Source organism: Aythya fuligula, chromosome 4 (genome assembly GCF_009819795.1).
Source record: "Aythya fuligula isolate bAytFul2 chromosome 4, bAytFul2.pri, whole genome shotgun sequence".
Taxonomy (NCBI): Eukaryota; Metazoa; Chordata; class Aves; order Anseriformes; family Anatidae; genus Aythya; species Aythya fuligula.
In genome coordinates this window covers 24,260,207-24,276,436 of record NC_045562.1, presented here as the reverse complement: position 1 = coordinate 24,276,436, position 16,230 = coordinate 24,260,207, and the positions used below count along the sequence as shown (strand labels likewise).

The 16,230-nt window shown below is 35.1% G+C and overlaps 1 protein-coding gene across 2 annotated transcripts in view; it reads right to left on the bottom strand.

The window, feature by feature from the left end:
• Positions 1-13,019: 13,019 nt before the first annotated feature.
• The window catches only part of GLRA3 (glycine receptor alpha 3), an 86,228-nt gene continuing 83,017 nt past the window's right edge, over positions 13,020-16,230 (bottom strand). For both annotated transcript variants that reach the window (XM_032186703.1, XM_032186704.1), the window contains exon 9: positions 13,020-13,563. In XM_032186703.1, coding sequence (XP_032042594.1) covers positions 13,291-13,563 — 273 coding nt within the window. In that variant the 3' untranslated portion in view covers positions 13,020-13,290. The remainder of the gene's footprint in view (positions 13,564-16,230) is intronic.

Here is a 16,230-nt window from a genome sequence, read left to right as displayed (position 1 = left end):
ATATAACCGCTGCCTTTTATAAGCAGGTAGGTCAGCCTGATCCAATTTCCTTAGATATTTTTCCATTGACTGCAGACCCATAGAACAGGGCTATTGGGAACTACCCAAGCAGGCTTGACAGCAAATTCTTGTTCAGACCAGATTCACAGAAACTCCAGCCACTAAAATGGTATCAAGGATAATAAGTTTGGAGCATTGCAACATCAGAATGAACTCTGTCACTCACTGACCTTAAACTATTGACTAGACATTTTGGAGAACTGTTTGCATCTTTTTTTTTTTTTTTTTTCACAGGAGGCTTATATAGGTTACCATTGGATGCATAGTTAGTAACATTCGTAAAGTTTTAATATCCTCCATGATTTTCTCACTCAGGTGGTATTAGGAAGCCAGTTCAGAGTTCTCAAATAGTCATGAAACTAGCAGGGCTCAGAAACATTACTGATACTCTTATTCTAAGAATAAGCCAAATTTAATTGCCTGTTACCTTGTTAAAAGTTTTCTTCTCAAATATTTGTGACAAACTTCACATGGTAATTACTTGTTAGCCTTTTTTCCCTCGGTTAGGTTAAATAACAGGTAAAAAATTGATCTATTTTGCTATGCTACTTTTCTGTACTTTTATATAGGGGCTAAAAGCAAGCCTATCAGCATGCTCCTCTGGTAGTGCTTGTTTTAAAAACATTTGAGATCGTCTGAGATGCTATTTGAAAAGTAAAATGGCAAAACCATGAATTTGTAACATATTTTTCATATAATTTTGTAAAAATATCCTGGTGGGTGAGCAATCCTGTGGGAATCCTGTGGAAATCTTTCTGCATCCTAGTGCACCTATTTGGGTACTTTGGTACCCAAAGTACCAAATGAATGCTCTGTTGGGAATATAAAAATTAACAGACCATTTACAACACTTCAGTAATGCCAGTGTCTTACAATACATTTCTTGAAGTTTGTCCTCATTCCTGCTACAAGCTCTGTTTGATCTGGAACATGCGGGTGGGCAAGTGCAAGGCACCAACAGAGGTAAGAAAGCTGCAAATAAAAGTTTGAAGGATCATTTTCCTTTGGCTGAGTTTTGCCACTTGCTTTCATGGTAATTAGATTGTGCTGTGGTAAGATAGTCTTGTCCTAAAATCAATGACAGAATAACATTTTACCCTCTTTTGTTCATGAAGAGTATGTAAACAGAGCTTGTGAAGTTAAACACCACTCATTTTTGTCAACACAAATAGATCTGCTCTATCTGCAGCTGCTAAACTATGATGCATATGTAACTTGTTACCAATGTATGTAGAAATCATGGGGCAAACAAACACACAGCAAGTTGGATACTATCTAGGACTTAAATTAGACCCTGAATTAGAAAACTGTTATACATGGAACAAGTAATGGAAAACGCTAACAATTTCTATCACAATGGAAAAAATATTTTTGTTTTGAATGGCTTTGAACATGCCAAAAGAAACACACAGGATATGTATGTATTGCATTGCTGCAAGTAAAATATTCTACTTTAATTTTAAAGAATCTCAGAATCACAGAATCATAGAACTGTAGGGGTTGGAAGGGACCTCGAAAGATCATCAGGTCCAACCTCCCCGCCAAAGCAGGTTCCTCAGAGGAGGTTGCCCAGGTAGGTGTCCAGACAGGCTTTGAATATGTCCAGAGAAGGAGACTCCACAACCTCCCTAGGCAGCCTGTTTCAATGCTCTGTCACCCTCACCATGAAGAAGTTCTTTCGCATGTCAGTGCGGAACTTCCTGTGCTCTAACTTGCAGCCATTGCCCCTTGTCCTATCCCCGCAAAGCACTGAGAAGAGGTTGGCTACATCCTTCTGTCCCCCACCCCTCAAATATTTATATACACTGAGGAGATCCCTTCTAAGTTTTCTCTTCTCTAGGCTGAACCAGGTCTCTCAGCCTTTCTTCATAGGGAAGATGCTCCAGGCCCCATATCACCTTTGAGGCCCTCCACTGGACTCTTTCCAGGAGATTCCTGTCTTTCTTGTACTGGGGAGCCCAGAACTGGACACAGTACTCTAGGTGAGGCCTGACCAGGGCAGAGTAGAGGGGGAGGATCACCTCCTTTGACCTGTTGGCCACTAGATTTTTTTTTAATTAAAAAAAAAAAAAAAAATCTGCCCTTGCAGTTCTGCACCAAAGGGTCAGTTTCCTGTAACATAATTAGTGGAAATTTTCTCTTTTGCTCTTTTCATCCTCCTTCACCCCGGGGAAAGGACAGAGCCCCCTCTGCCTTCTGCAGCAGGGAGAGGGGAACGGCTCCAACGGGAAGCATTATTACAACCCAGCCATATATAAAGATAAACCCTAATGGCAAGTAAACCCTAGTGGCAAAAGGGCATTAAAGAAGGTTAAGTAACTTTATAAAAATTCACAGATGAGAAAATACTGGCTCTGCCTTGCATTTACCCTATAGCTAGCTGTCTCTTAAGCATTAAAAAATGTGGTAGAGCTGTATGACAGCTAGTACAAGTTCAGGAGAGATTATGAAGGGGGACAGGAAAAGATAGCATATAGGATTTTCTGAGTGTTTACAAATTTTTTCCATCATTCCTTTTGGGCATCTCAAAGCAACTGTGCCTGGTTTCTCAGGAGAAACCAGGAAAGGAATAAGTAAATTTTGTAAATTCTGATAGAATTTAATTACAGGCTTGTACACATCCTGTTTTAGTATTACTCCAAAACTTTTCCCAAAATAAGTTACTTGGTTTAATATTTGAAACAACAAAATTCAAGTTCTGCTATTTAGAAGCCTTAAGTCTGAGACTACTGAAAAGGGGCTAGAACACTTTTGAAAGTGTTTTCAAAGCGATTTTGTCAAAACTATATGGTGATATAACATTTCTCTATTAGTCTGACCATGTTTGTATAAAACTGACAGGTTTTCCCATTGAACTGAGATATGCTGTTCTTGTTTCATTTTTACTGAGCTTCTTTTAATGACAATACAGTTAAATATGGAGTAGTTGGCTGTTACATCAAAATAATTCAGTTGAGTCATTTTTCAGGAGAGCCTGCAAAGCCAGGGGAAAAAAAAAGGTCTATAGTAAATTCAGTATTCATTGATTTGAAAGTTATGAATCCTTCTATGAACTTTAAATGCATCTTTCTTTTTAAATACTACTTTTGGCAGACAATTCATTAACTAGCATTAGATCCCAAGTTAATAACCTTCATCATGGTCCTAATCGTGATCTAAAACATGAAAGAAGGTACATGTTGGACTCTTTTGAGAAATTAAGGACAAACAAGAAATGGGTGTTACTGGTACACAACAGTGCCTTTTCAAGCCTACAGCTATTCTGTGGTATCTATCTAATCTAGTGTCTTAAGTATCATTTGAGATCAAAGTTCAGGGTGCTTTTGCTACTGTTCAGTAGGTATGTGAAAGGATGAAGCTAAAGTAAGATAGGTGGTGATGCACCTGAAGTAGAATATCTGATACGTTTAGCGAACAACAATATATATTTGTACCTGTAGCCGCAACTGGCCTCTGTGCACTGTAACATGGGGAATCTACTCCAAAGACTTTCTAAGTTTAATGAATTTGATAGAAGAATGTTAATTATTGATATATATATATATATTTTTAAGACATCTTTAAAAACTGGGTAGCCATTCATTTCTCATGTAACAAAATCATTTTTAGCAATAAGTAGTTGAAAATCAACAGATCCTTTAAAAAAGTATATCTCTAGCTTCTGTTCTAAAATACCATTTCTATTTAATTAAATGTCCAGCTACACATATAATTACATATTCATATGTAAATTTAGACATAAACCCTTGGGCTCTGGCCCTAAGAAATTACCAAAACAGTTATTTTTATTTCTGAGACAGCATCACCTCAAAAAGTTTACATCGCTTTTTAAATGAAGTGTGAATAGTGCTTACCCTGTATAATTTTCCTTCTTAATAATGAATGTCATTGTTTGGAGTTTCTACAGAAGCATTCATTCTGCTAAATGTATTCTGTTGAAAAAAAAAAAAAAAACAAAAACAAAACAAACAAACAAACAAAAAAAAAAACAACAACAAACGCAAACACCTGTGTCATCTCTCAATTCGTATGGAAGGGAGCCATCTTGTGGTTCAATTTATAGTTTCCTAAGAAATGAAATTGAAATAAGATTTTCCAATATTCTCTTACTATAAGTAAGTTCAGGCTCATTCTAGTACTATATGGACTCACTCTGTTCTAATATAGCTCCATGACATCTTACTCTTCATGCTTTCATACTCTTTATGTGCTTTTAAAAATATATATATATTTTTGAATGTCTTCTCTGTCTACTGAACATGCCTAATGAGAACAGCTCTATAGAGGGCTAAATATACATAAAGTAACACACTTTTTCAAAATAGGTCATCTGTGCTATTTAGCTCATTAATAGAGGAATTAAAACATGAAATAAATGTGTTTCAAGCTGAGCTCATTGCTTCAGTAGAGATTTTAAATGGATATTGGTTAAATAGAGGCTAGGTTTACAGGAAAAATGTTTTTCAGTATTATAAATGGAAGTGCAAAATCCTCCACCTGGGAAGACCAACCCCATACATTAGTATCTGCTGAGAGCCACGCAGCTAGAAAGCAGCTTTGCAGAAAAGGGTCTGGGAGTGCTGTTGGGCACCAAAATGAACATGAGCAAAGACTTTGCCACTTTGTGGCAAAGACGACTAATGAAATCCTGGGCTGCATTAGGAGGAGTGATGCCAACAGGTTTTTTTTGAGCACCCCAGTGGAGACACTGGACTAAGTCTACAGGCCACTACATGGACTAAGCAACAGGCCACTACTTTGAATAAGGGACAGATGCTCCTCTCCTATGAGGAAAGGCTGGGCCAGCTCTGCCTTTTCACCCTGGAGAAGAGAAGTGGTGATCTCAACAGAGAAGTGGGGATCTGCGCTGGTGCGGCCTCACCTCGAGTACTGTGTGCAGTTCTGGGCACCACAGTATAAAAAGGACATGAAACCGTTGGAAAGTGTCCAGAGGAGGGCTACGAAGATGGTGAAAGGCCTTGTGGGGAAGACGTACGAAGAACGGCTGAGGTCACTGGGCCTGTTCAGCCTGGAGAAGAGGAGGCTGAGGGGAGACCTCATCACAGTCTACAACTTCCTCGTAAGGGGGTGTCGAGAGGCAGGAGACCTTTTCTCCATTAACACCAGTGACAGGACCTGCGGGAACGGGGTTAAGCTGAGGCAGGGGAAATTCAGGCTTGACATCAGGAGGGGGTTCTTCACAGAGAGGGTGGTTGCACACTGGAACAGGCTCCCCAGGGAAGTGGTCACTGCACCGAGCCTGTCTGAATTTAAGAAAAGACTGGACTGTGCACTTAGTCACATGGTCTGAACTTTTGAGTAGACCTGTGCGGTGTCAAGAGTTGGACTTGATGATCCTTAAGGGTCCCTTCCAACTCAGGATATTCTATGATTCTATTCTATGATATTCTATGATTCTATTCTATCTCAATATTCTATCTCAACAAAATGTACAAATATCTGAAGCGAGGGTATAAGCTCTTTTCAGGTGGAACCCAGTGGCAGGACAAAAGGCAATGTGCACAAACGCAAACACAGAAAGTTCCCTCTGAACATCAGGAAACACTTCTTTACTGTGCAGGTCACCAAGCACTGGCACAGGTTGTCTAGAAAAGCTGTGAAGTTTCCATACTTGGAAATCTTCAAAAGCTGCCTGGACATAGTCCTGGGCAACCTGCTCTAGGTGGTCCTGCTTGAACAAGGGGTTTAGACAAGATGACCTCCAGAGGTCCTTTCCAACTTCAACCATTCTGTGATTTTCTGCTTCTGTGAGGTAAATGTTGAAACATTTATTTGCTGTCAATAGATATATACATATATATTTGTACACACAGTACGTGTATACATATATGTTTATTAAAGGTTTGGAAATATGTTATTCAATTTTTGAAAAAGTTTGATTTATTTTTCAAAATTATTCTTTCCTCTAATTCTAGTTTCATGACTTCGGTGAGTTGTTTTCCAGTTTGTTAAACGCTTCACGCTTGTGTGAATTCAGAAGAAAATGGTATCTAAGCAAACATAGTTCTCAGATCCCACCTTTGTACAGAGAATACAATACTATACATAAAATTGACTACATGGACCATATGAAATTAAATTCTTGTTTTATTTCTAACATAATTAGGTAGCTATAAATATGCAGACATGAAAAAGAAGATGTTCAAGACTCATTTTTCCAGATTTCTGTGTTGAAAGGGCAGAACAGTTTACACAACACAATCACATATTGGTCTCTTTAAGATCTGTTACTTCTGTATTTGACTCTCCATTGTATTACCTGGCTGTTACTTTCTTGTTTAATTGCTTGTTGCACACCTGATATGCTGTACACCTCAGCATGAAAACAGTTACTACTGTATTAGTTTTATAATATTGTTGCTTGTGAACATATCCTAATAACAAAATGTTGAACTGATGTTGCACTTTGTCATATTGGGTGGGCAGGGCAAAACATCTGCCCTGAGGCTGCTGAAGACTTCTAGCCTATGTAGCATCACACTGATGTATGGCTGTTACTGAGACAAACATTTTTAACGTTCTTTGTAAATACTGCTATAATTAGATTAGCAGAAATGAAGATGTTCTCAAAAGACTTCTGATGCATCCTCACTTGAGTTTTCTTGAAATATTTTTCTATCAAAAAAGATCTGCTACAGATCTAACAGTGGGCCCATCAGGACCTTCAGGGTATTTTGCTACAAGCAAAATACTTAGCCTTTCTGATAATAAGGTAAGCACGGCCATTTTGGAATGGCTGTAACTATTTCAGTAGGTATTTATCAAGACAACTTTCCCTTTCACTTTTTTTTTTTTTTTTTTTTTTTAGAACAGGAACCCATTCTCTGCCTGTATTCTGGAGAGACCACTTTCTCTCCATTCACTGTAAAGGAAGACTTGAAAAATCAAACTCCTAATTCAATGCCTGCCATGCTCCCTGAAAACACCTTTTTGTGTATTTAATTAATTCAGTATTTTGGAGCTTAATCTAAATTTAAGGCATCTAACTTAATCTGTACCTTCTCTCTAAAGTTTTTAATACCAAAACATTTAAATGGTAATTCACCTTTACTACTGGTGAGAATTGCATTTTTTTCCCCAGTGGTATTGATAGTCCTTCTTGTGACTTTAAACACATTGCATGGTTTATGAAAAGAAGTTGTTTATTATTTTTGAGGAAAATATATATAATAACATGTGTGACACCATAAATTTCACGTTTTAAGATTCCCATCTGCAGAGAATATCAGTTTAAGTGCAATATGATACTGAAATACAATAAAAAGGACTTTAATCAAATCCATGCACAACACATTTACAGATTTTTACTAAAAAGGAAGTACTTTGAGATGAAATTGCCAGTGAATGTTATCTAGACAGAATTCACAGGAAAATATGTTTAAAACTCACAGACAAGTTATTAATACATTACTTTTTTAAAATTTTTTTTTTTAGCCTTTAAAAAGCTGGGATCACGAACACACAAAATACTGTATATTATGTTAAAACTTTAGGTCAAAAGCTTATGGCACAATTTCTTTTTTTATACAGCTCACAATTACACATTCATGGAACATCAGTTGCTATTAGTCCATTTCATCCATTAACATCACTTTGCCAAACACTAAAAATACAAACATAAGAAAAGTTTCTTGCATATTTCACAAAGATGAAAGTGAAGAAGTGCAGTAATATTTAAGAAAGTCAAGAATACAGGATGAGCCAACATTTTCCTGGCATTTAACCCACTGCTTCTAGCAATCTAACCTGCTTCCACAAGCCTTCCAAACTGATAACATTTCAGTAACTTCTATAGGTGACGTGTGTTGCCTGAAGGCACCTTTTCCATAACCACTGAAAAATAGAATACCTATTTTATTATTAACAAGTGGCTTAGTTTGCAATTAATAGTTTTACTTCTTAGTTGTCTCAAAAAGGACAAAAGCCATGATGGTCTGATATTGTTCTTATCTAAATAGCCATTTGATTGTACAGTGAGATGTGGATAAAGTTATTTTACTACCTTACAGGGGTACTGCAAGAATTAATAGCTCATTCAGCAATTTCACAGTATAAGGCCAAATTCTGCTCTGTTGGATTGGATTAATTCCTATTATAGCTCAAAGGAGAGCAGAAGTTGCACATAAAATATATTTACTTTTTGCAACTAAGTATCTCAGCTTGGGCTGGGAACTGTATAAATAATTTCATTTCTAATATAAAATTATTGCTAAAAATAATACATTTATTTATTTATTTATTTAAGTTTAAGGAAGACTTTCCCTACTGTTAAAAATATAAGGTCTTATACAGTTTATCTTATTCTGTTTCTATCTACAGTATCAACCTACAATTCTCTAACAGGTTATAATACAAAGTGGAAACAATACCTCATTCCTTAAATGTAAAGTGCACATCTAAATATATGACTTTCTAGTGATTAAGGAGAATCACCTCTCACACATCACAAAGGATTCTTTATAAAATAGTTTATAAAAAAGTTGTGGAATCAACTCTAATAAAAAGAATCAAAAGAAAACCATTATGTTATTGAACTGAAGTGATAATTAAATCCCATGTTCTTCCTGAATTCCACTAACCTGCTTAAATAATAGTGCTTGCTGTCAAAACTCATTGAAAGAAAAAAATGTGCTTTATTTTGATGTTCAAATAGCTAAATTGTAATAATAAAACACTATTATCCCTTCTTTCCTTTCTCCCTCAAGCCTCCCCTACTTTATTACCGTTATAGACAAAAAAGCCAACGCTCTATGTAAATCTATTTTGCTGATATTTGGATATAGTTTTAGAAAAAAAAAATACATTTTTCTATGTGGAATTTAAGCAGGAGTTTGGTAACGTAGGTCACTAGTTGAGGCCTGTGGTAGCTGAGTATATCTATTCCACCTCTGTGGGACCTTTCTTATCCCCTCTCAAGGACATGAAGTTTCTGGCCTTACTAAGGGGAAGATGGTTTTGGCCACATTTCTTCCTGTACAGGAAGAAAAGACAGTCACGTGAAATTCCAAATACTCTGGCTTTCTCTCTGTCTGTTATGCTATGTACAGCCCAGGTTTTTCTCATGTACCTTCCTGCTCTGCTCATCTTTCCATTAAGAAAGCATATGGTGTGGAAATCACTTCTCCATCTGCACAGGTAGAAACTACTATCCCATGAGAAGAAATACATTGCATAAGTCCTTGCCCTATACAGCTACTGCTTCCACCTGTAGTAGTATACCTATGGGTAATGGAGGCTTCATAATTCCTTCTTTCCCCTTTTTGGTGACCAGTGCCAGCTCTTTAGCTGTGGCATTCCTCCAAATCCTCATTTTTTTTTTTCCCTCTGATTTCATTGCATTGCATGGATATTCTAGAGCCACTATTTTATTTTTGAAAAATAGAGTTAGTCTATAGAGTCCACAGAAATATGACCTGAACAGTGCAGAGTCTGTACTTATTGTGAATAATTGCCAGGGGCAAAGCTGTGTTGGCTGTTGCCTGTAGGGGTTGTGCGTACAGGAAGCCTTCTTTTATGGCTTTGCTAAGGGCCTTTACTCTGGAGAGACTAGGTTTAGTTATAGTGAGATGAGGTAGCTATCTACTTCAGCCTGATGAATGTGGTCTATTTTAGACGTAGAAGACCTACTAGATAGATACTCCTCTACTAGATATTCCTTTAAGTATTATTTCCTTGATTCTGTTTCTGCCTCTCCACTATTTCTTTTGCAGGATTGTATTAGACTACAGCCAGATAAATACCGCTTTCCATTCTTGCCCCTTTGTAATCTAATTCCCTGCTATTTTACTGTACAGTTACAAAAGAATCAGCTCCCACACTAATTTTAACTGATGACGGTAACTGTTGGTTCCAGCTTTGTATAGAGGGCTGGCATGCCTATTGGCATTTTTAGGCTTTTCCCATAGTCAGTGGTGAATAAGTAGACATTTTCACCTTGAGTTTTCTTAGAATCTCGACTGACATTTCTCTCTTTCTTTGCCATGTGACTTTATACTAAATAATTTAGGTATAATCATAATGAAGTTTAAATTTCTTTTGATAAACGCATTATTTAGTGGACTGCAGAGCCTTCTGTTACCTTGGCAAATGTTATGATTCCAGAAAAAAATAATTCAAAACCATCAGCACAGGAAAGACCTTGGTTCAATTACATCAAAGTGGAAAACATTTACTTACCTTAGAACAGCAGGATGATATGCCAAATGTTCTGTACATTTGAAAACATCATTATGGAACCATTTTTACTTTCCCCCTCTGTTTGAAATACTTTGGGTATTAACTGATTACTAAATAATAATAATAATTAAAAAAAAAAAAAAAAAAGAAGAAGAAGTTTCACCAATACTGTAGAGTTTAAATGGTTTAAATATTTAAATCTCTTTATTTTCAATATACCTTGTTAGAAGACTGAACATTATATGAAAATCTTCTTTATAGACGTAGGGAATGCTCAGCTTCCCTATGTAATGGCCTATGAAAGGGCTACATAAAGGAAGGCATCTCTTTTTATTCTTTGCACTGTCCAGAATTCTTTCTTTTTAGAGGGAAGAAATAAGGCCATTTTCTTCTTTCCTCTCCTCATACTTCATGACTGAAAAGATGACACAACACTAGGCACTATCTAGTCAGCCATCTACTGTCAGCCATCTACAGGTCTCATTTCTTTAAAATAGAATATATAGGTAACAATCCATTGGGGAGGTTAGGAAATTATAATGTAGTCTTATGTTTTTTTATTGTGTATATATATGCTCTATTTTTTTCTTAGATTAGCGTGCTCCAGTCAAAGAGAAATATGACACAAGGGTTATTCCTCCTCACTGCAAGGAAATTGTCCTTCTTGCTAAACAGTTCTACATTCCTTTTGACTCATGTTTTGTCAGTGTTGTAATCCAATCTCTCTTTTATCGCTCTCAAAATTTCCTGTATGAAAGCACAGATTTTTTCAGCCCTAAAAAGGGGAGAAAGAAATCAGGGCTAAATTTGTTAAGTTCTGCATTACTCAAATTAGTTAACATTTTCAAAATAAGGTAGTGCTACATGTGCAAGAGCAGCAGACTATGGAGTGATTGGAAAAGAGACAATGTGAACCAGGCATTAGAAACTAGAATAACTAGGAGTTATTCTGGCCAGCATTACTTATGCACTTATCTCTCCAATTAAGAATTCTTTATGGAACAGAAGTCAGCTGTTCTAGAGGGGAAAAAAAAAAAAAAAAAAAAAGATAAGCCTGCTAAATAATGCTTTTTTTTTTTTTTTTTTTAATTGCCTTTTGATTATGAGTCCAGTACTTCAAACAGCCCTTAAAAAATACTGACTTCACTGGTAGCAGAAATAAATTAACATCCCTTTTCATATCAGATAGTTTATGACAATTTAAAAGAAAGAAATATAAGCCAACTGAAATGTCAGCCATTAATTCATGGATCAGCACCCATATTTGTAAATGAACAGGATTTTTTTGGAACATGCACATAAAGAAATAAAAAAGAAAACAAAACACCTCACCAAATAATAATTGTTTAAAGTTAATTGAATTAATTTCAGATCATAAATGAAGCACAACTATAAAAAATAATACTCTTTTAAAAATATTGGAGGAGTATACATCTTTCTGAAACAGCTGAACAAAATCTGAGAGCTACTATTTTAGAATCTCCCTAACTAATCCTTGGAGGAAAACAATAACAAACACATCCAAACCCAAGGTTGCTATGTTATAATCCTCAGTGTGGAGTTATATTGCTTCTATTACTTCATATTCAGCGTGCCTTTGGCAGTGCACCAGATGTTTGCCTCCAGCTGTATTTTGCTTTTGTATACACATTCTAAGCAATAACAAAAGCAAAAATTTAAAACACATTCAAAACAAAAATATTTTGCAATGAGAAACAGCCTCAGCTACTGGACTTAAAGTAATGAGTAATTCTAAATATGAGATTTATATCTTAGCATGTTTTTGTTTTTCAATGGAGAAGATTGGCAAGAGTAAACACTTGCCTGCAAGCTATGTCATAAATGAGATCTATCGTGTTATAATCCAAAAAAAAAAAAAAAAAAAGTGACTTATTTAATAATAAAGAGGGAAAATGCCTCTGAGTTCTAACAGTTTTTATCCTATTTATTATATGAAGTGCAATAAATGTGAAAGACCATTCAGATCCTTTTTCATATTTCAGAAGAGTCACATTTTTCTAAGTACTTCTTAACCAATATCTAAATCATATAAATATACTTCAAAGAATGCTACAGAAAACTTGATGCACTCTTAAATTCAACCTCCTATAACATATGTAACACTATATCAATAAACAGTGGCGTACCCATTCTCCTAATATTTCAGTTGAAACAGCTTTTAGTTTTGGTTCAAGATCTCTTTGTACTGCATCAATATAAAGCATTGCAAAATTTTGATGTAGTTTGTCTATCTCTAATGCTGTACGAGTTTTATCAATTAAGAAAAAAAACAATATATAAAAAGGATTTAAAAAAGATTCAATTATTAAAGTTTAGGTAATTACAAGAAAGAAAAAGTCCTTTAGAGGAATCAACACTTTGCAAATGTTGGTATATTTTCCATGTGATAAGCAGACTATTAAACTGTAAATACCTTGTGCTGGCTGAGATTATTTCAACACACACTTTCCAGGGGATTGATAATATGAAATTTATTGAATAAATTATACAAGTTAAATGTGCCAACTGTGCTCATTGTAATACCTCAGGTCCTGTCCTTAAGACAAGTCCTTAAAAATCTAAATTAAAATAAGTAATGTTTCATTATGTTTTAAAATTGAAATAAAGGTGGGATTTTACCTAGAGTATGCTGGATATTTCTTTCTTTTTCTTTTTTTTTTTTTTTATGCACCAGAAATAAAAAAAAATAAATAAATAAAAAAAAAAAAGTAAGGAACATCAAAGAGTACAATTATACCACTATGTAACAGTAAGTATAAACACGCTTCAGTAGAGAGTGATTTACAATGAGTTGTTAATATTTAATTTGACACAGAATGTTTGCAGCAGCAGATGTATCTTCTCTGCTGTCAGTCTTCCATTCCACTCTGTCTGGGTATTGCAATCCATGCAGGATCTTTCCCCCCACCCAGTGTTTTTAGGTCTCCCAATTGCTCCTCACTTACACGTTTCTAACAGAAGGCCTCCTGTTGGTCATGGCAGGATCTGTATGGACTGCAAACCTTAATCTTGTTATTGGTGAATGTCTTCATGCCTAATGATTTTGTAAATTACCCAGTAAAAAATATTGAAAATCAGAAAGGCTAATGGGAAACAAGCTCTGGAAATTGTGTCTATCTTCTTGGCTCGGTCGATGAATACCTTTCTCATCTCATCGGGGCTCTTTGGTGCAGTTTGAGCAGGATTATTAGGCCCCTTCTGTGTCACTCCGTCTTTTGCTTGCAGACATGGCCCCACTCCATATGCTGCTGTAAAACTGAATTGGCTTTCCCGTACGTCATCATCCTGTTGTAAAAAAAAAAAAAAAAAAAAAAAAGGCAAGCTTTTTTACAGATTATGTTTTTACAGAAATTGTACCAACCATGGTATTGCAACCAACGAGGTATTGCACCTTTAGCACGGTGACTTTTTGAACCTCCTTTTTATTTTAACTGGTTGAAATGTCAGCCTTATCAAAGTGTCTGTGAAAATACATCATCAGATTTAAAAAGCCCAGAATTTTTCTACTTGTTTATAGACTCCATAATCTATTTAGAGAAAAGACAAAGCTTAGTAAACTGGTTTACTAGCTTAGGAAACTAATGGTAATCAACACCCAACTTCTGATTTATTCTGATTGGTTTTCATTTTCCCCACTTACAGTAAACATCTGCGATCTTCAGCTGGGCAAGTTTCACATCGGTCTTTCATGCAACAGCCATTAGCTCTGTATGTTGCTTGACAATATGGGATGGCCTTTAGCGATACAAGTAGTAACAATATTCAAGTTAATATTGGTGAGAATTCTGCCTGTTTGATTTTGTATGTTAGTTAATCTTACTCATATGCCTTCATTCTACTGTGCCCTGTATTTCAGATAAGCAGAATAGTATATAAAGTGTCTTACTTTAGAATAGAATAGAAATAATACTAAACTATTTAAAATAAAATTAATATATTAAAATTATTTTAAATAAGCTTTAAAATAAAATGCATGAAAGCTAAAGGCCAGATTTTCTTCTGAACCATTCTCTTGACAAGTAAAATGCAATCTGGCAAAGACATTCTGAATTCGGTGAGCTATAACAGAAAGTGATTTTAAATCACAAAAACAAAGTCTGAAGATCATAGCATGCATTTCTAGAATGTGTTTTTTGTTTGGAGACACATTTTATATTTCTCTTTACCTGGTTGCAAATAATTTTAATAAAGGAGGTACAAATGCAGGGTGATACATAGACTGTAAAGACAGAGCCAAATTTTGGATTGAAATATATTACAACATATTCTACTATGTATGCTACTCAAGAATAGTTATATGATTTTGATGACATTTACTTTTTTTTCTTTTTAATGACAAATTTTAAATTCAGGGTTTTGTGTTTTCATGTCTAATTCAACCTAGTTGCTTTAAGATTCTAGACTTTTGTAAAGAATGACAGAGATATGTTACTACTTAAATAAGTATTTTGGAAATTCATTCTCATAAACAATATAAAAGAGTCAATTTTTCTGTTGAAAGAGAATTTTTGATATTTCAAATCTCTTCCCAGCTTAAAATAAAATAAAAAAGTAGAAAATGTTTTCTGAAGCAAGTCAAATAATTAGTGTTTTGTTTTAGTAATTCTGAAATATTTTTGTTTTATTTAAACCTCTTACACCTATAAATGTAATTTCTCAGCAAACACTTTAAATCCAAACTTCCAAGCTTTTCATTTTGAAAATGCCTGTGGCATTTTGAAAATTCAAAAAATGTTTTTGAATGGAGAATTAATTATAAACATATTTAATGTTTTAATTAAGCAGAGCTTGCTAGAAGAAACATAGCTAATTTATTAGTTGTTTTTGTTTGTTTGTTTGTTTGTTTTTTGTTTTAAATCAGTGAAGTTTATTATCAATATTAGCTGAATCAATTATCTACAAGAGAATAAAGATAAATTACTGTTTGAAGTGAGCTGGTTGGCACACAGCACAAACATCCAGCATGGCTGTAGTTATCACCAAACTGCTATACTTTTTCATATATGTACATTGCATAAACTTATAGACTACTATAGTTCACTGAAACTACTGTATATTGAATCTGTATTGTAATTCTCACAATTCTCACATAAAAAATCTAACAACAAAAATAAAGAAAAATTAACATGAAAGCAAAGGACGAGGAAAAATCACTGAATTCCATATGGAGATGAATAACAGAAATACAAAATTATGGGATGATTTTTTGATGACGTAATAAAACAAATAGCTAAATACTACAGCAGACTTCCTTTCTTCTCAGAAAGGAACGGGAAATAACATTTTAATAGTATCTGTATTCCAGAAGAGTTGCAATGGTCATTCCAGTTAACAGAATTTAGTACAAATACATAGAGTGAGAATTTTTTCTAAACTGTCCATTTAAGCACCTTTAAACATAAAAAAAAAATCTGTGATAATCTGGGTTTTAATCTCTTTATGTTTCTCCAGAAAATAATGCTTATGATTGCATCAACTCAAAATAATTATAAAATAATTCTGCTGAGTATCAGCTCTCTGATGGATGAGTTTTTTTAGATGCTCTGCTTTGACTTTACCATTTCTGCTCTATGCTTATGTGAATTGAGTGATTCCCCTAGAATGGTTTTTAAAGCCAGGTCTCTTCTTATTTATTTGCTTGCAGACAACTTAAATTTAGTCTGCAAGCAGACTGCTTGGAAACACTGTCTGCTGTTGAGGAGGTGATGTGATGGTCCTTCTAGGAGTCTACTGTTTCTGCCCAGTGACTGTTGGGTGATATTTTTGATGAGGGCAGATTGGATGGTTAGAGTCTGCTAAGTCAGACCAAAGTGCAGAGCAATAATGGATATACAGCAAAGGGCACCTTCCAGGGCACTGTAACATGCCAGGTACCACCATATTTTATTTTTTTTTCTGGGGTACCAGCTGGTGTATCTAGGATGTAGTTCTGCAAGTTGTTCAGCTGGTTCA